The sequence below is a fragment of the Aptenodytes patagonicus genome, chromosome 1, assembly GCF_965638725.1.
Source record: "Aptenodytes patagonicus chromosome 1, bAptPat1.pri.cur, whole genome shotgun sequence".
Taxonomy (NCBI): domain Eukaryota; kingdom Metazoa; phylum Chordata; class Aves; order Sphenisciformes; family Spheniscidae; genus Aptenodytes; species Aptenodytes patagonicus.
Window position 1 is genome coordinate 169,152,522 of NC_134949.1, and position 21,611 is coordinate 169,174,132.

Genomic DNA, 21,611 nt, shown 5'->3' on the forward strand with positions numbered 1-21,611 from the left:
GCCTTTGCCATGGGGAGACATGAAGGAACAAATGACATTGAAGAATATGTCCCTATATATCATTAACTATTTTCTAGATTTCTGAAAAAGTGTTTGCCAGCCGTGTTATTTCACATTTTAGTACAGAAATAAATCAGCATTACAACCTGTGGGAAATAGGATTTTTTAAAAGTGCTTCCACAACTAGCTTGAGAATTCTAGGGGTTTTGTCCCAGGACATCACCAAGTCAATTTGCAGATGGTCACATTCCTGAGTGAGCTGCTGCACGTTTCACAGACAGTACTTTTTCTCCAATCAATCCCTCTCCTATCTGTCTATATCCAGCTGATTTCATGATAAAAGAGATTTTTAAGGGATTCAGTTTTGCCACACTGATTTTTATCACGCAAGGGGTGACTTGACGAAAAGCGTGATGAAGCTGGGCCTCTCTCTGCAGGCAGGGAGGAGCTGAGTTCACCATTTTCCATCTAACAACAAAGGTCTTTGCCTGGGTGAACTGTAGCTGGCATGGGAATAAGGAGCTGGGTGGGATTGAGACAGGAGCTGTCCTCTTTTCTTTCCCACCAATGTGGGCATTATAATCTGGGAGAGATGGGTTGCAGATAAAAACAGCCGTGGTTTTTCAGTCCCATCACTACTTGCAAAGGTGCTCTGTACCTCACAAAGAGGAGGGTATTCACAGTCTCTGGGAGTCCTGTACCCTCGACAGCATTGCTTCTCTACTACTCTGCACTTGGAGGTGTAATCTGAACTGAATTGCCTGAGCATAAGTGATAAGAGGAAGACTATGTCAACTTTCTCCTCTTTCCCTCATGGGGCAAACTGAGGTTACCAATTCAGACTTGTTAACTTGGAAATTATGAAGATCATGCTTTACAGAAACAGCTGATTAACTTTTCTGGATCACTCCATTCCCATTGTGCAAATGGATGGTTAGAAAATCGTACAGAGACAATAAGCGATGACTGGGAACTCTGCATCTTCTACTTCAGAAGAAAAGAACACCTGAAAGGAAGATCTCATTAAGGTGTTCAAGACAGGAACATATTTCTAATACGTGTTCAATGCCTAGCACAGGGTGACCCCTTGTTGCCAAAACAAATGAAGCAGAAATACCATCAAGGTGTATGATAGTAATTTCACAGTCTATCCGGGTTTGTAGACCGTGAACTCCATAAGACAGAATCTGAGAATTAAATTAATCTCACAGGACATCAGCGTCCACGTCCGAGCTACAAACTCTTCTTCTGCAGTCAATGGTGAGAAACAGGAGCTGAAGGGTGCAAGTGCGACTTAATCCAATAGAGATTTTTAAAGTAGTTCTGGTCAACTGTGCCCTGAAAGTGCCTATTTCTCTCAGCTGACAGTAAAGGATACATTATTTGGCTAGTTCTAGGGTTAGATACCTACATTTGGTAAACTGGATTTCATCTGAATGAATGAATAACAGTTGAAAGGATTTTTATGTACATATTATTTCTAAGATTATAAATGTTCTCTGATTTTTAAGCCCATTAGCATTCATTGTGAGATCATGGAAAAAGGAAGTTTCCTTCAGGTTCATTTATTATGCAGTGAATTTTTTTCTGTAAGTGATTGCTGATTTTTTCAGCAGAAGAAATGCGTTTCTCAAATTCCTGTTATTTCTGCATATATATCACACTTCTAATATATAAGCACTGTAGGTACGTCATATTAAAAAAGGCAATGCACTTCAAGCAATTAACTTTTTACTTTAGTCGCTGTAGCATTTACTTAGGTAGCACAGTTGTTATTATGTACTGGAAATTTTTATGGTCTTGAGTGTTTAAGGAGAAAAACAACTTTCATTCCAGTCTCTTTTCATTTGGGTTCCTATATAGTATTTATGCTGTCCAAATGTATAATAGGAAAGCAAAATTCCCAGTACTTTAAAGTGAAGGCAATTATCCTAGGGACTGTTAAGAGTTGGTTGTGTATCAGTAATGTGGTTTGCTCCCATACAAACAAATAACAATGTCAGTTGTCCGTCAGGCTCTGGCAGTGAGTGAGTCTTGCCTGAATTTAAAAGCTCTCAGTGTGAGTGTTGACATGTGAGCTGCATGTCAAAGCCCCACCACAGACAGTGGAGACGTGGAGTGGGATTCAGTTGCCTGTACACAGGTATCCACTGCCTTTGGATACCTTCCCTCTCTTCCACATGCGAGTACAGGTCTCCAGTAGGTACCTGAGACCATTGTGTGAAGGCCCTAGATGCCTCTCTCTGGACAGCCTATGACCTCTTAGTCAGTGGAGTCTAGGGAGTTATTCAGGTGGCCAGCTGCCTCATTTTGGTCTGACTGAGGATCTTATGGGTAGCTCCTAGACCCCTCATTCAATACAGAAATAAATGAGTCTAATGCCATTTTGGAGTCCTCTGGAGCATCCGGAAGACTGAAGAACTCCTGAAAGGCCCTTATCACATCTGTTAGCTCCTTGCAGATGCCTAGATAGTTCAGGGCATCTCACTTAGCATGAGGCAGTTGTGTTTCAGCAAATGAATTCTGCCTGTATTGACCACCTTGACTAGTTCTCCATTGCTACCATGGGAGATTAACAAACCCAGCTCCACACAGCACCTGTATTACAGACATTGAATAAGGCACAGTGAATTCCATTTCTTATGTACCAGAAATGACATGTACGTGACATACATTCAGTGCAGAAGCAGCAAAACCCAAGAAAACCAACAAAGACATGTACACGATGGTCATTTATGATTCACCAGAACATGGTGAACTTGTGAGCATCTACTCAGTCCCCAGTTAGTACACCTAAATCCTAAATTCTAATAGCCTCAGTCATGTTCATTTCGGTAGGGCTATTTGTGGAGAAGTCAGATGTTGACTGCTCAGCAGGGGTTTATCTAACTCAGCTCTAGCCCTCTGTAAGCTAAATATCTTGTCAAGCCTAAAGTTCTTCATAGTTGACAGAGAAACATTGGCACTTCCAGGGAGCTATTCATGCAATCTCTGGCAGATGTCTGCATTAGACTGGGAATTACACTCTGAAAATGCGTGTTTTCTTAACCAGCTGTGGAGGGAGTCCTAAGTCCTAATCCTGTAACTGGAGTTCTCTATTACTGTGTACCTCAATACACGCCAGTGTCCAGAATGGGATCTGCTTAAGCATCTTGCAGGTATGCTCCTACCTTCCACGGTGACTAAGCATCTGGAGTGGTAATGTGGGAGCTATGCATTTTGCCCTAATGTGGAGCTGTGATGCTGCTAGGGCCTACACCCAGACCTAGGATCCAAAAAGTGCTGCTGGGTCTGCTAACAGATGCACAACCTTAGACTTGTCCTTAGTTGATGATGGATAAAGTTAGATACGATGAATCCTTTCCTTCCCCCTTCCCCAGTATTATTAAACGTCTTGGCTTTCCCATCAATGGATATCTGTAAGTAACCGCTCAAGCTTTGCTGTTTACAGGCAGCTGCATTATAGAAGCATCCTGTATTGCTATCCCAACAACCTAGACTGATACATTGATATGGTTGGGGGATGGGGAGATAAAAGCAGGAGGAAAATATAGGAAATCTTTCCAAATGTAAAATATTTGTTTTTGAGTAAAGAAAGTTCACAAAAGGGTCACTATTTTTATGAAGGTAAACCTTTTTAGTCCTTGTATTTTACCTCCCCTCTAACCACTAGTTATACACATAAAAGTCCATAAAGTGTCAATTTCTGTCTATTACAACCACAGAAAAACGTATGAGATGTTTGGCATGGGAAATCAGTTTTCAGACTGCTGTAACCTACTATTTGTTATAAGTGGAGTCTGGCATTGCACACTCCTGTTATGAGTTCACAATATATCTGTGTGCTGCAGTCTAGCAAAATAAAAATAGCTGCAAAAGGCCAGAGAAAACTAATTGCCAGTAAAGTATAACACATATTTTTCTTTGGAGAGTGAGATTCACTATTTGCAATTAATTCAGAAATTACCAGAGCTTTAATTTCTCTGTTGGTACCCACACTTGTGCACAACTAACTTTGTTGCTGAAAAGACATTTTATGGTCTGTAGTCACTTGCACAAAAGGACCCTCTAATTCTCTAGTGGTAAATGAACTGGTGATATATTACAAAATCCATTTTTTATGGAAACTCAGAACTTGTTGGTTGTACTCATATTAACAATGCAAGAATTCATCACAGTGTAACACCTTCCAGGCAGGTAGTCAGTCATAGTTGTTACTGTCATGTTACTTGGAAGCCTCTAAATGAGCATGGTTTATGCACTGCAACTGGGGACACAAGCCCTGCTACCAATTTTTAAACCATATATTTTCTTTTAATGTCATGTCGAAATGCTGAAGTGCAGAGGATGTTTATATAGTCAGTATCTTTCTTTGGCATTAACAAGAACATTAAGAATTCACTTTTCCTTCTGCACAGATTCATGCACAGACACGTGAAATGAAATGTGATCTGTCTTTCAGCTGAAAGAGCAGTGTTGATGTATTTCCTGCTTAGATTTGTCTTCCAGAGGCTGATAATACAAACTTTCTGTATATTGGGAAAAAAAGGCTAGTCTTTATTGAGCAGAGGCTAAAACATCAAATGGAAGGAAGTGGATTTTAATCCAGATTTACAAGGGGGAATTGCCATTGAATAAAACTTGTGCAGCCTCCGAATGAACTATTTTTGTTGGAGACTCGCCATTCTTCTAGGTACCTGATGATACCACAACGATGAGTATGATTAGAAGTATGATCGGAACTATCTTTCAATATATTTTATAGACCAAAATCTCCTTTGCGCGCATTTGATTCATAAAGCCTAACTCCAAAGCCCAGCATTACGGTTACATTTAGACATCTACAAATTGGATGTCTGAGCTAATCATCCAGATTCTCTTCATACTTAGTGAGGAGAAATGGGTAATTCAGAGGGTAATTCAGATTCTTGTCATCTCCAAATGAGTATCTTAAGCAAGGTCTGGAGGTGCCTAATTCTCTCCATCGATTAGTAAAGGAATGAGGTGATAGCTCAGACTTTGATAGCAACATTAGAAATGTGAAAAGCTAGGGTGAATAAATCCCACTTCACATTAGTCTGGTTTGATATGGCACAGAGGTGCAAACTTTAGCCTATATATCTTGCTTTTCTTTGTCCTAATAGCCAAGCTCAGGAATCACATAATTTCTCAATGTACAACAACTGAAGACTCATGACTATGCCATTTTGTCTTACTGTGTGCAGGCAAGTCTGGTAATCAGAAGTGGATTCTGCCTACAGGTTTTGTATTCCCCGTCTCTGTGACAGGGATACATAATACCATTCATACCCCTAAGACTTTCTTGGAAATGAGATGATGACTCTCAGTGGGTCTTCATACCCATCAGGTAAAGGAAGTTCAACTAGTACTAACAAGTACATTTTTAGAAGATGTTCAAGCAGGCACTGTGTTCAATGAGACAGGGAACACATCACTCTTCAAGCAAGGCAGACACTGCATGGTAATCAAGATTATGCATTTTTTTTTGACAACTAATTAAGGTAGAGATCTGTCTTTCCTCTTACTGTTGGAAGACAGTCTTTCCTTGCCCATACTAAGCAGGGTCCGAACAGCAGGCAGACCCATTCCACCTGAAGACAGAGGCAACCACTGTAATAAAGCTCTTTCTTAGTAACTGCCTCACGTGCATTAGGAATGCAATGCATCAGATACAGCAGCATGCAGAACCATTCAGCTGGGGGATGGAATAATATTGCCGTTTTTAAAAACAGGGCTCTGGCAGGTCTCCCAGGAGGGTTCTGACAGCCGCCATCATTCATCCGCCTTTGCCACCTGAAACTGGTATTAACCATGAGGGAAAAAGTGATCGCACAGACTTAAACTTACTTAGATATTGCTGTGACACAGAAACTGAGAATAAACGAAACCTGACACTAAGCAAACACCTATTTTTGGAGAACCAAGAAGATCCTAAATCTGACATCAAATGTCCACAACAAATGTAAAACATATTTATTCATTGCGCATATTGTATCCAGACAGATAATATGAAACAGGACTCTGTTTAAACACACAAACCCTAAAACTGGAGGAGCTGTACACCTTATGTTTTACAGGAGTCATCTGCTGATTAACATCACACAGGGTGAAATGGCACATCCAACAGCACAGCACCTAAGGGTTGCGGGGGGAGTAGCCTGTGGGAAGTCAGTGGGCTTCTAAAACACTTGCATGAACCTGTCATCTTCACTCTTAAGAATGTGACCAAAACCTCCTGAGCTATGAAGTCTTTTACAGGCTCATTTTTTGTATCTTTCCCTATGACCTCTGTATGCAGAAGGTGTCTGAAAAATTATCTCAGTATTTTAAACCCTGTAAGATTTAAACCCTACCTATCCAGTAGGTATAAACCTACCGGATTTTATTCTAGGGCTTTTTGAGAATAAAATGTTGAGACTAAACATCCTATCTCAGGAAAATTGTGCTATCACTGCATATATTTAACATTTCTAGACTCTGGACTAAATGGATTCTAAAAAAACTGAAACATAAACTCCACTTTCAGGAGTGCCCCAGAGGATTCCCTGGGCAATTCAGATCAATGTCTTCATAATATACTGTCCTATTAATTTTAGTCTTTTATAGCTAAAAAATAAAGCAGATTTTTTTTTTTAATCATATTTTCCACTTCATGTAGTTTTGGAGCACTGGGAAGGAATTGTTCACAACAGATTTGTTAGGTTACTATTGCATTCTTTTATTATAACAGAAATCATTACACAATGGAACAAAAAAAAATTTAAAAATATGACTGAATGGACACTTCAAATACATCCCACTTTATTCCTAAAAAAAAAGGTTTCAGGGTCTTTTGCTCATGGAAACTGAGACTTTATTTACTTTTATTTTAAGGAAAGCAGGAGGAAAGATAAAAGAACATTTTCCTACAAAGTGTGACACAATATATTCCCCTCCCCAGGGTAAAGAGCATGAAAGGTTTTCTTTTTCAGACTGGGTGCATGCTCATCCACTTATCTCTGCAGCCACTATACTGTACTTGAATGTAAATCACTCACAAAATGCCACGGCCAATTTCTCGGTTGCCTATCTCCATACTATGCATGTGCATTATGTATTATATGGTTAATAGCGCATCAGCTCCCTTGTGGAAAATCAAGAAAGCTTCCATGTTCTCCTGAAAGAAAATGTGGAATTATTTTATACACGTCCAGCCAGGTCAGGCTGCAGTATGTTCTCAGGAGAAATTCCAGCTGAATTAAGGCAGCGCTGTGCTGTATGGTGATGCGGTGGATACAGAGGTACTTGAGGCAGCTCAGATGCAGGAGGTAGTATGGCTATCTCAGCATGGTGCTCTCTGTAGACTAATTAGTCCTGCTAAGAAGCAGGATATAATAGTCCAGGCTAAATGCTTTGAGGTACTTCACAAGTGAGGTGATGCATATCTGCGTGGTGCTGTGTTCCTGCCTTCCCCTTGGGCTGTGCTGAACCCTGCCGAGGAGGCCTTCTGTCTGAAACCAGGGACCTCTAACATTCACAAAAACTTATGAAGCTGGAAAGCATAAGGGAATCTACTTTATCAAGCTCCCACAGAGAAGCTCAGTGGTTTGCCCAAGATTGGACACCAAGACAGGGGCAGTTCTAGGGAGAGAGCCCAGGAAGGCCTGGGAGCTTGTTTCCATTGCTCCAGTGCTATCTCAAGGCACAGGACTCAGAGCTGAACGCCACCGTAGCGTCTACATTGCTGCACATGCATATGTGGGGTCTGAGACCATGGGGACACTTATGCCAGCTTTTAGCTCACTGAGGGAATACATACGCTCCTTTCTGGGGGTGAGACATCAATCCTTGAAGTGGGAGAAAAATACTGGAAGGAACCAGCAGCTCTGGACACTGGGCAGAATTAATTCAACCAGAATGCAAAATTACAGAAAGAACTGCTAGCATTTTAGCCTACAAGACACACGCAAAGTAAAGATGTTGAAGATGAAACTTAAAGAAGTGTTTTGCCCAGCATTGCACAAAGACAAATGAGAATGAAGGTGAAGAATAAGAATACCAAAGCTTACACCATGTTGCATTGTCCTCCAGATAGTCCTCTGGGAAGCAAGAGGGAAACAGATTCAGGGAACAGAAAAACAAAACAAAACAAAACAAAATAAACCACAGGTTATACCAAACAGGCAACCACAGAGAAGATAACGAGTCTTTATAAGCAGTTTATTTTAAATGAGAAATCTTAGATCATGCCCTACAGAAGCAGCTGAGCTCAGTGGTTAAAATTATTTCATTTCTGACAGTATTTATCTTACTGAATATTGCTAGATGCCTAGCCTAAGGTTGTTACTTTTTGGCACTTTGTAGTAGAGGGATAGGGAATGATTTCTCTGAGCTGTTTAAATGTATACTTTAGGATGAGATGAATCATGCTTTAGAAATATTTGATCTCAATTCAGTTGCCTAAACCTATGTTTAGACGTAAACCTACGTTTAGACAACTGAACAAAGACCTTTATTTCTCTCTGTTAACAGTAAAAACTACGGTCATCTAGACTTCAAATCTAGATAGCTGGTTATAGGTATCTACACTACGGATCTCTATGTTGAATCAGAAAAGTCCTCATTTTTGCTTCTGTTACAGTCAGTAGAGAAATAGGATGGAATCCAGTTACCTAAATATGGGCATAGAAAGTGAATTTAGTAGCTTCCATCTTACTTCCAGCCAGGTCTCCTGTAACTTTGCTTTCACATTTGGACATCTTGAAGACCATAAGCATCTAAAATAGCATTAGGTAACTATGTTTACATAGCTGAATTCCACCCAGAGGGACCTGCAGAGAAAAGCTGGGGCTCAGTTCTGTTCTCCCACTTGGATGGCACATAGTAGGCATCCTCTAGGGTGTCCTACCCGGCTTTCCACTGCCCGTCCAGGAGGGCATGGGCATCCCAAAGGATTGCCCTATCTGTCAGCTCAATTAGATGTCTTAGATACTCCAAGGCATCTCAGTATTGCATATCTACACGTGGGTATCTCAGTTGAGCCTTTCATTTCCCAATCTGTGAGAGGTGTCTGTGACAGATGGGGTGAATCACTCTCCAAAGATGTGTGTCTCTCTCCATTGACTTCAGAAAGAGCCTGACTTTTAGGCCCTGTGCTGTGAAGATGTGACTGAATTGCCTGACCATAGGTATCTTGAATTGCTTGAGATGCTGCAGTGTATTCTACCCGGCTCCCCAGTGCTACTCCAGAATTATATTGGACTCCTCTAGTCCTGTGCCATATCTGCCAGTCCCGTGTTTCAGATGCTCTGGGGTGTCTCAGACAGTGCTTTACATCTATGCTTAGACAACTCTCTCAAGCTCTAGGTAACTTCCTAAATACATCTGACACGTTTTAAACCAGCTATACTGCTGCTTTTGGGGGATATTTAATTTTTTTTCACATTTCTCACAATTTATTTTGATCTATTTCTTGTTTATTAAGCCTTACTGGTTATAGCTATGACAATAACACAGGGAAACTGCTCTCCCTCTTGGAATGGAATAGCTGGATTAATCACACAAGTTCAGGCAAGGATGAAGGATCACTTTCTCAGAAGGGTGGAGTACCCGGTGATTTCAGTATAGGCTTCTTATGAGGGCTGCTTTGTGCAACATACCTGATAAAATATGCTCACCTGAATTAAGCTTATAAATATGAGCAGGTTATGAGGGATATGAGCAGGAGTATAAAAATTGGTTCAGGTATGCTACATGTTTGTATAAGATTGAGCTGCAGAGGAAATATTTTCTAAACTTGATCTCTTCTGAGGACATGCTGTCAAAGACAGACGAAAGTAGGATTGTTTGTCACTTCTTTTGAGGTTTACATAGCTGCATGTTCAGACTTTGCAATGACAGTTTGAAGTTAAGCGGTCTGACAGTGTTTTATGAATACAAACTCCAGAACAGACTTCTAAAAGCACTAATGTAAGACTGAACAGTCAGCTGACTCACAAGGAAAGATTTGTTTCTTATATCTATAAAAATCAAAAGGGGCTTTAGCTGTTTGACACTACTCTCAAAATACTAATATTGCTGTATGTTTGTATTAAGCAAGCAATAGAAAATGATCAGTGTGCAGACTGGAAAACTGCTGTGAGTGGGATTCCCCTTATGTCCTTTTGCATTGCAAGGGTTAGGAGGATCTAATTGAAGCTGGTCCTCCAGGCTCTGTCTATAGTTAATGAAGAGAGATACGTGATTCAGGGAAAGATTCAGCACATTAAACGCTAAGGATCTAATGTAGGCAGGTTGAATGGTGTTCCTGTGAGGTAGGAGTGCAGCATTTATAGCCTTCTGGATAAAATTACCCAAGTTGGTGTGAGATGCAGGCAGTGACCTTTCCCAAGTGCTGCTAAGGGATTACAGCTCTGAAACAAGGCCTTCTGCTCTAAACCACATATACAGCCTTTCCTTGCTCCAGCTGAGGTCAGTGGCCATCTCTAACTTGAGGGATTGTTGGTCTCAACCCGAAAGGAGATAACATGTGCATCACTGCCATTTGGAGATGGATTTGATACCAATACTCATCGTTAACAGGCCACGAAGAGTTATTATTTTAAATATCACCAGCAAGAAAAAAAAAAAGGTATTTGGCTTGAACACTTTTTAAAGTAACAGCAGCAATGCTAAGCTCTTTGTTTTTCCTGAAATAATGCGCGAACAAACCTAGCTAAATTATATGAAGACAAGTTCCCTTTTGAAAATCTACAAGTTATTATGAGTTATAAAGGATTATCTGCATTGGCAATTTTCATTAGTTACAGCCTTTAAAGGCTGGCAGCATATGACGTATCTCTGCTTTACTCAGGATGCTGCTCAGTATTTTGGAAGCTTGTAGTTTAAAAAAGTTATTAATGTGTTTAGAAGTATTCTCCTTATGTGAACGCCTTATGGAATGCTTCTTAAACCTGTCTTTTTCATTGCACAAATGCTTGAACTGTCTTTACAACATAAGAGTAATCCAAGCTGAACTGTGCTACCAGCCTTCCTTTTTATGTGCTTCCTCCCACTTCCTCTGTTTGCAACCTTTTGCTTTGTCCGGAGCATGACTGAAACCTACAGGCTTCGGTGACCTTTCGCTTTACCTTGGCCAATTCTAGATCAAGATCCAAGCCTCTGCACTGAGCAATACACAAGGGCTGGTTCTTTGAATCTAAAGTGAAAGGGTAAAATTAAGAACCTGTCAAATATGGACTGAGCATTACCAGCCAGATTTTTAGCCTGAGATGCTACACTGGGTTATGAATCTGCTGTGGTAGAAAGACCTAAGTCTACAATGGCGTTAAACATCTTCTTTTCTGTTTCTTTTAGGATAACCAGGCTACACTATTTCCAGAAGAGCAGAGAACTAACAAACATTGCTTTTTGCTGCAGCGCAATCCCATGTCCTGACTAGAAATGCCATGGTATTTTTTTAGTTGAATTGCAATGAAGATTGACAGAATACAGTACATAGATAGAACACAGCATAGATAGAGGCGATTGGAAAGACTTGGCACTGTGGAAGACTACTGTGATTGTCAAAGGAATTTGCTGAAAGGTGGAGTCAAGGAGATATCCAGGTCCTTATCTGAATTAGTATATTTGGGTTCCTGCTCAGCGATTTAAGCTGCTTATCGGAGAAACCTCTAGACTTTTTAGGCTCATGATCAGAACCATAGCAAGACATTTTGGTGCCCTGGTGCAGCCAGCACCTGCCTGGTACCCAGCGGGACTGCAGCTCACCAAAACCTCATACCCCCAACTAACGGTGGCTGTTTCCAGCTGGGCAGTCCTCTCCCCTCACTCTTGCTACAGCCCTGAGCACGACTCTCTTCGGCAGGACAGACCAATGCTGTGCAAGTGTTCAACAATAAGCTTGGCGAGCGGAGGGTATGATACAGTCTGTTTTGATTCAGATGCTTTACAACTCTTTAATTTTGCTCATTGGCTTTACCTCGAGATGAGGTACTGCTGAGACAGTATTAACAGCTATAATAATTAGTTCACTGTAAATCTACAGATGTATAAATAGCAGGAACATCAAAGTCTGAAATGTGAATCCAATGACTGGTAGTAAAGAAAAGAATCTTATGTCAAAGTCTTGTTTTCAAAATGATTGAATAAATAAAGCAAGATTAATGATCACTGAAGTTTTAGCTGATAAAAGTCAGTTTTTGAGATGGATAGAAATAAAGCAGTGGTAATTTTATAATTAAGTAAAGAAGTAGAACAAATCAATGTGCCTATGCAAGTGTATATGTTAAAGAACTAGCTGCTAAAAATTGCTTTAATACACAAAAAAAATTTTAATAAAATAAAAAAATATAAAATATTGCTGTAGATCACTTTTCAGAGATTTTATACTGCAAAGTACCTGTCGTGACTCATCTGTTTTTTGGCCTGCAGAAAAGAGCTTATTCTCTTCTAACATTTCTAATGCATAAAAACTGAGTCATATTGTTCTCCTACAATACAATTTTGTACCATTTCCAATGGAGAAAAAAAGATTTACTGAATGCTGGAACAGCTGGCATAGAAACTATAAGAGTGATTATGAAATTATAAAAAAAAAAAAGTCAGGAGATTATCACTTTTCTACTATACTACCAAGCCATTTCTACTAATTCGAAAATGGAATATATTTTGCCTTACCAGCCTATCCAAACTTGTGCCAGCAGCAGTTGTAGGTCGCTCCTCTGGGTTATATGGTCTAAACCGGGTATTGAAGTTTTCAGGGACAGAACGGGAAGATCTCAGGGCAGGTGCTGGTTTAGGTTGGCCACATCCTTGGAAAACCTGAAAAAGACATTGTGGGTTATATGACAATCATAGAAAAAGGGAAGCTAGTATTTTATCAGCCTTTTTATTCTCTCTTTCATATATTTGAAACCAGCTTTGACTGAAATTTTGATAATAGTGAATTGAGCACTTGCCCTGCATTAAAACTCAGATTGATAATCAAGCATTATTAATTACTTGGTGAAGGTATAAAAACATATAGGGACCTTAAAAACCCCTTAATTTAGGAAGGTGATTATTCAAAGAAGTTAACATCTGAAAGTATTTTAAATGTTATCTTTCCAGGAAGAGAAATGAGCTAAAGGAAGTCCTTTGTGGCATGACTTAGTTGATAATTGTTTTAGTTTTTGTTAAAATGTAGTATTTACCCAGAATCACAGCTCATTCATAATCCCTACCCAAAGCTCTTCCTACCTTGTAATTTTCTTTGTACTCTCAGAGAAAAGGTCAATGGTGAAGTAGTCTTATAACTGGATTACTTTCTTATTCCCTAGCAAGTATGTCCCTAGAAGAGGGGTGAGGCATATTAAGTGGGCAATAGTGAGAATTATTTTCTGCTAGTGTGTTTGTTTTCTAGGTATAAAAAAATAATATTCAGGGTTATGAAATTTTTCATATACTTCCTTTTGGAAAAAAGTTTCAGTAGCATATCTCTTGTGGATACAAAAGGACACAGAGGACACTTTTGACTGCTGGATATCAAGTATATATCCCAGAGGAACTCTCACAGAAGTTGCTTGGTTGAAAGGAGGTAGAATATTCACAGAGTGAAATTTTTCAAGTGCTCTGATGAAGTAGGATCCTAGTGTTTGCCTTCATACCAACTTTTTCAGATATGGATCATCTTTCTTTTTTGTGACCATTGTATTTTGGCTGTTTCAACATTTTGGCTCCATTTGGAAGAAAAAAAAATGTCAGAATTTCTTGTAAGATATATTTTACAAACCCCTAAGGCCAGACACAAACTATCTGTCTGAATGAGCTTTGTGGAGTTGAAAACTCTTATGCAGGTGCTGTGGTTTTTTTGTAGGACTAGATTATTCATTTTTGTGTGGCAGATAACAGCTATGTTGTGAGCCAGCAATCAAAAAGACTCATGTTTCACTTTTAGACTTTTAGATTTTCCGCCTTGAGTGGTTCTCTCTGAAGTAGCCATGGATGTTGTGACTTTTGTTGCTTTCAGGATACATTACAATTGGCTCTTAGTTAGGTTTCCCGATGTTAATTTAGAGGCCCCAAATGATTCAAAATTTGCTGAAAGAAACTGATTCGTACTAAATTTATGTCTGATCATCAGGTCTGTTTTGGCTCAAAGTCCAGCAAGTCAGCTGTTGTATAGCCATTGGGATTTTTAATTTATGAGTGGAATAATGCTTGGTCTGGTTTGAGAATATCTGTAAGATTTTTTTAATAGTTTCTAGCCTCCCTAGTCATGAGGACTATTGGACAATAAATTCATTTAATCAAACAGGAAAGATGATTTTAGCTTGTAAAGTTCAAAATTTTTCAGCAGGAAAGAATCTTACTTTTCCTCTGTGAAGAAAATTCAACTAAGATTAATGTTCAGGATTTATACGTGATTGTGTATGATACTGTACATTTTAAAGGGCCAAATATATACGTTGGGGGCATCAGTTATACTTACAAAATTTTACACATATTTCTTCTGACTGAAGATAAATTATGTGCAGAAAACATAACTGTTTATTTAGATATCTATGAAATCCCATTCAGGCAATTAAGCAGTCAGGTATTTGCTTACATAGACAAGTGACAACTATCCAAAACATGCAGCTTGACTCTCAGGGGAAAGGAAAGTGAGGGTACTGAATCTTCTCCTTAAATTTCACAATGTGTGACTGTTAGGCTACTTGTATGACCATGTGGAGTAACTGCGAGTCTACATAATTTATATTTAATTTTTCTTATGACATACTGAGAAAAACCCAACATAGACTTTGTGGCATTTAGCTTCATACAAATAGTCGTAGCAAGTAGTTTTAGATGAACAAATTCACATACAGCCAGACAATAATAGAGATGGAAATTAGATAGCAATTTTTACATCACAGAAGAAGAAATAATTTACTTTTTAAATGACCTGGCAGAAATGCAGTAAGGATACAATATTCAGTAACTAAATTTTGAGTGCAAAAGAGATATTTTCTAATTTGCATCCAGGTATTAACTGGCAGAACAGAAAATGTAAAGCTGATACCTGAAATTGACAAATGCTTCCTAAGAAGCAGCACATGAAATACTTTCTTCACAATGCTGCTCGGAGATACTGAGCAATTTCTAGAAAAATATTCAGGTGTTTCATTACGCATGCTGTGAATTGGCAGCATAAATCCACTCTCTTTAAAAAGTTGCATTTTGTACATAGTTGGTGCAGTCCATTTCATCTGAATTTAGAGAAGGGATTCCATTTGTAATTAAGAAACTTAAATTTAAGTGTGTACACGTAGGCATCTATATTTAAGCTAAACACCTAAGCTCCCATTTTAGACAGTGGAGATCAAAATCTCCCTTCAGTTGCTCTCACATCAGCATCTGTAATAGTTTGTGATGTCCTGGGATATCCGAGACATCTGTTAAGACTGTCTTAACATAAGACCATTCCCCATTGAACTGCAGCTAAAGCTCAAATGGCATATCCCAGGGTGTCACAAGGAGCACCAGACCTCTATGGTCAGGGATATGAACCAAGCCACGAGATCAAGTCAACAGAGCCAGTGAAGAATTGCATCTATTGAGCTGACTAAATGGAGGTATCTACTTCAGGACTAGGAAGTAGATGCTGTAAAAAAAGAGTCCTTTTCCCAGGACGACTCGAGGTTTTGAATCCCAGCAGATAGAGTTTGTTCTCTATGAAGCCTTGAGTCATACTGTTATTTAGACATGTAGTAGTGCTCAGTGTTTCCTATTGAGAGTCTCTGTGTGACTCTGCTCCATTGACTCTCTCATCTTCAGATAGAATAGCATTGATTTTTTCCTGAAATGCCATTATATTTTTCCTGCACAGGGCTCTGGAAAGAACACAGAAAAATGAAGAGGTTTTGTTAATATGGAACTCGGGGGCTATTTTGAGAAGAACCTTGGATGTCGTTTTATGAAGACTTCCTCCTTATAAATAATGCATAGGTAGTCTGCTATGTCATGGAGCTCATTCATCCTTTTAGCTAAAGTAATTGCCAAAAAGGAACACACATCTATAGGTTAAAATGGCACATCCATCAGCTCAGATAAAAGTAGATTTAAGACTTACTAAGGGGAGACTCAGTTATGGGATAGCCTTTATGAAAGTGGAAAAATCTTGGCATGGCAGCCAAATGACACTTACAGCAACCAAACATATCTGTATAGAACCAGACTGTTTAAAATGCAGAAAATAGTCCAGTATGTTGTGTTTTGAGTAGCAAGAAGACAAAATTATGCTGATGCAACCAGATTCGGAATTTTCTCAATTTTGAAGAAAAATGGATGTTATAACATCTTTTCTGCTGTTTTTTGAGTTTTCCTCCACTTCTTGTGAATGAGCAATCTCTGCAGATGTCAACTACTAAACATTCATATTGTTAAAATGGAACAGATGTAGGATTTACTCTTTGACTCGAAGCAGGAATCAAAAGTAATGGTACTGACAGCCTTATGGGAAGATTGTGAAGGCCCCCAAAACACTTTTGTTTTGGCCAGGATTTAAATGAGCATTTGTATGTTACGACTCTCTGAATATGACTCCCTGAATTACCTCAAGGAGAATGAGAATAAGAATAAGGTAAATGTATGCTATGACTAAGTCTTGGATAGGAACTGAGCCATGGGAAACAATATACAGAATATGAAACTTTTACCTGAGAAATAATCAAGCTGTTGCTGAGCACTGAGTTTGGCACTATAATGTTCAAATACCAAAGAGGCGTCACTGGCAAATAGCAAAGAGATTTCAATCATGAAGGTAACGTGTCTCAGACATTATCAAGAGAAATCCAAGGTAAATCTATTGCAACCTGACTTCTACCAGAGGCAACCTTCAGAGAACACCACTGAAGTCTGGGTAGACTCAGATTGCAAAACCTACTCTTAAAAAGTGCCGATGTCCTGGCACTTGTTTTTGCACTCTGTGTGGTTTGGTTTGCAGAAAGTACTCTGTCAGAATGGCTGCAGGTGTTAGATGATGAAGCTATTGAAGTTGGTTTTGATGATCTTCAGTCCTCGTCTTTTTCTGGAGAAGGGAAACTCGGGTCTGATTCAGAGCACGTAGATTCCTCTAGCAGAAAGGCCGTGGGGTCTGACTTTCTATACCATTGCTCCTTTTTGAAAAGCATCTCCAGATATTGCAGCTGTCAGAAATGTGATTTTCCCTGAGGCAAAATAAGGACCTCGTGTGTCTGTCATTCAGGGACATGACAGCCACACAAGGTGAGCAGCGTATGAAGCCTAGAGATTTGTGGTCAGACTTTCTAGACAGCCAGTGCTGATTATAGACTGCAGAGAAATATCAAGAAAACAGAGAAAGACTCCAGCCTCAGGTTGAATTGGAGGACCTTAACATAATACTAGTACCTGGTGAACTATGCTAAAAGAATCAACCACAATCAGCACACAAACAAGAAAAGTTAATGGCCTGGGAACAGAGATGCTCCATTTTATGCAGTGACAGGCACTGGGATATAGCTGAGTCTGTATGTCCTTGGTCGGAGGTACAAAGATAGAAGAGGTACATGTGGCACCTCTATAATTCTCTGTCTTGATATTGATGTGCACCCATCAAGAGTGGAAGACAGAGGGTTTGTGTCTTCTAAGGAAATGAAAGACAAGGCGTGAACTCAAGCAATAAGCCCTGCCTGTCTGCACTGATTAATCGTTGACTCATTGGCTTTTTCTTGGACTGCTCCAACTTGCTCTTGGCAGAATGAAACAGTGCCAGAGAAGGTAGGTCTCAGCAGTATAGAAATGAATCAGGCTGTGACACTTTGGCCTCAAGATCAGGCACTGGTCCTTGTCCCCCTTTTATTTATTAGTATAACTGTAACCATGAAGACTGTTTCTCAGAAGTCTAGTGCTGAATAAGAGGTGCATATTTATAGGAAAAAGATATTGGACAAAATCTTCAGTACTACATCAAGTGAAGAATGGAGGGACAAACCATAAAAATGGAGACTTAGGAAGTTCATGATGTATTTTTCTGCTGATGTCTAAAATTGAAGACATCATCATTCACATAAGAGAAACATAGAATCATAGAATCATTAAGGTTGGAAAAGACCTCTAAGATCATCGAGTCCAACCGTCCACCCAACACCACCATGCCCACTAAACCATGTCCCTAAGCGCCTCATCTACTCGTCTTTTAAATACCTCCAGGGATGGGGACTCCACCACTTCCCTGGGCAGCCTGTTCCAATGTTTCACCACTCTTTCAGTAAAGAAATTTTTCCTCACGTCCAATCTAAACCTCCCCTGGCGCAACTTGAGGCCATTTCCTCTCGTCCTATCGCTTGTTACTTGGGAGAAGAGACCGACCCCCACCTCGCTACAACCTCCTTTCAGGGAGTTGTAGAGCGCGATAAGGTCTCCCCCGAGCCTCCTTTTCTCCAGGCTAAACAACCCCAGTTCCCTCAGCCGCTCCTCATAAGACTTGTTCTCCAGACCCCTCACCAGCCTCATTGCCCTTCTCTGGACACGCTCCAGCACCTCGACGTCCTTCTTGTAGTGAGGGGCCCAAAACTGAACACAGTATTCGAGGTGCGGCCTCACCAGGGCCGAGTACAGGGGCACGATCACTTCCCTACTCCTGCTGGCCACACTATTTCTGATACAGGCCAGGATGTCATTGGTCTTCTTGGCCGCCTGGGCACACTGCCGGCTCATGTTCAGCCGGCTGTCGACCAGCACCCCCAGGTCCTTTTCCGCCAGGCAGCTTTCCAGCCACTCTTCCCCAAGCCTGTAGCGCTGCATGGGGTTGTTGTGGCCCAAGTGCAGAACCTGGCACTTGGCCTTGTTGAACCTCATACAGTTGGCCTGGGCCCATCAATCCAGCCTGTCCAGCTCCCTCTGCAGAGCCTTCCTACCCTCGAGCAGATCAACACTCCCGCCCAACTTGGTGTCGTCTGCAAACTTACTGAGGGAGCACTCGATCCCCTCATCCAGATCATCGATAAAGATATTGAACAAGACCGGCCCCAAAACAGCCCTGGGGAACACCGCTTGTGACCGACTGCCAACTGGATGTAACTCCATTCACCACAACTCTTTGGGCCCGGCCGTCCAGCTACTTTTTTACCCAGCACAGAGTACACCTGTCTAAGCCATGAGCCGCCGGCTTCTCTAGGAGAATGCTGTGGGAGACAGTGTCAAAGGCCTTACTGAAGTCCAGGTAGACCACATCCACAGCCTTTCCCTCATCCACTAGGCAGGTCACCTGGTCATAGAAGGAGATCAGGTTGGTCAAGCAGGACCTGCCTCTCATGAACCCGTGCTGGCTGGGCCTGATCCCCTGGTTGTCCTGCACATGCCTTGTGAGCGCCCTCAAGATGAACCGCTCCATAATCTTCCCCAGCACCGAGGTCAGGCTGACAGGCCTGTAGTTCCCCGGATCCTCCTTCCGGACCTTCCTGTAGATGGGTGTCACATTGGCAAGCCTCCAGTCGTCCAGGACCTCCCCCATTAACCAGGACTGCTGATAAATGATGGAGAGTGGCTTACGAGCTCCTCCGCCAGCTCCCTCAGCACTCTTGGGTGGATCCCATCCGGCCCCATAGACTTGTGAGCATCCAGGTGGCGTAGCAGGTCGTTGACTGCTTCCTCTTGGATTACGGGGGGTTCATCCTGCTTGCCGTCCCTGTCTTCCAGCTCAGGGGGCTGAGTACCCTGAGGATAACTGGTCTGCCTGTTAAAGACTGAGGCAAAGAAGGCATTGAGTACCTCAGCCTTTTCCTCATCCTCGGTGACGATGTTCCCCCCCACATCCAATAAAGGATGGAGATTTTCCTTGGCTCTCTTCTTGTCATTAATATATTTGTAAAAACTTTCTTTGTTGTCTCTAACGACAGCGGCCAGATTGCGTTCTAGCTGGGCTTTTGCCTTTCTCATTTCCTCTCTGCATGACCTAACGAGATCCCTGTACTCTTCTTGAGTCGCCTGCCCCTTCTTCCACAAGTGGTAAACTCTCCTTTTTTCCTGAGTCCCAGCAGGGGACTCAGAGCTCCCCGTTCAGCCAGGCTGGTCGTCTTCCCCGCCTGTTCTTCTTACGGCACATGGGGACAGCCTGCTCCTGCACCTTTAAGACTTCCTTCTTGAAGATCGTCCAGCCTTCCTGGACCCCTTTGCCCTTCAGGACCGTCTCCCAAGGGACTCTCTCAACCAGCGTCCTGAACAGGCCAAAGTCTGCCCTCTGGAAGTCCATGGTTGTGGTTTTGCTGGCCCCTCTCCTTCACCAAGAATCGAGAATTCTATCATTTCATGGTCGCTAAGCCCAAGATGGTTCCAACCACCACATCTCCCACCAGTCCTTCTCTGTTTGTAAACAGCAGGTCGAGCGAGGCACCTCCCCTGGTAGGCTCACTTACCAGCTGTGTCAGGAAGTTGTCTTCCACACACTCCAGGAACCTCCTAGACTGCTTCCTCTCTGCCGTGTTGTATTTCCAGCAGATGTCTGGGAAGTTGAAGTCCCCCACGAGAACAAGGGCTAGCAATTGAGAGACTTGTGCCAGCTGCTTGTAGAACGCTTCATCGGCCCCTTCATCCTGGCTGGGTGGTCTATAACAGACTCCCAGCAGGATATCTGCCTCGTTGGCCTTCCCCCTCATCCTTACCCATAGACACTCGACCGTATCATCATCACAATCATTGAGCTCTAGACAGTTGAAACACTCCCTAACATACAGGGCCACCCCACCGCCTCTCCTTCCTCGCCTGTCCCTTCTGAAGAGTTTATAGCCATCCATTGCAGCACTCCAATTGTGAGTGCAAGAGCGTGCAAGAGCATGCAAGAGCATGCAATCTTACTTATATTTATACACGTATTATGTTGAAAAGTGTATATTGTTGGTCACTTAATTTTGCCTCCATATGCACAGTAATGTACAGTCAATGTGTTATATCAAACACTTCTATTTTTCTCAAATAAATTTCAGTATATAATTGCAGCTGGTATAATACAAAACATCATTTTGTGAACAAAGACAAACTGATAGTGCAATTTAATAAAAATGACTTTTGGAATAGGGCAATTTTATATAAATATTTAAAACAGGAGAGGGATGGTTTTTGGATTAAATGACTGCTGGGTCTTCTGCCAGTAAAGAGGATGAGATTAGTGAGAGGTCCTTGAGGAAGAAACTGTTCATTTTCATTTGTTCCACTCCTTTTAAAAGAGAAACAACATTATACAAAATGGCCCAAAACTCTATTGAATACAGCATAGAGCCTCCTCCCAGACATCAACCATATTTTTAGGTAGAAAAAGCTGCATGTCAGTGGTGAAGAATAATCTATGCGTATGTGGGTGTTGCAGGCATAACATTATTAATGCATCATCATTTTCCCATTGTAAAAATGCGCTGACTGACTTGTGCAAAAATAGCTGTGATTCCTAGTCACCACATTTTCAGTGGGTACAGTCAAATGCAAGATACAAGATTGTTTGAAGAAAGAGAAAATAACGTGATTTCGGCACCCTGCTTGGAGCTTTCTGAGCGGCATCTCGGAATAATTGACAAGCATGGCTTTTCTCCTACATTAGGTCTGCAATTGCATTCCATGCACCCCATTACATCCGGCAA

General features: G+C 41.2%; 1 protein-coding gene across 1 annotated transcript in view; it reads right to left on the reverse strand.

Moving 5' to 3' along the window:
• The window catches only part of GPC6 (glypican 6), a 796,854-nt gene that overhangs the window by 50,050 nt on the left and 725,193 nt on the right, over positions 1–21,611 (reverse strand). Inside the window, exons 6-7 of the mRNA XM_076362195.1 lie at positions 12,679–12,822; positions 8,070–8,099 (exon numbers count right to left, since the gene is read on the reverse strand). Coding sequence (XP_076218310.1) covers positions 8,070–8,099; positions 12,679–12,822 — 174 coding nt within the window. The remainder of the gene's footprint in view (positions 1–8,069; positions 8,100–12,678; positions 12,823–21,611) is intronic.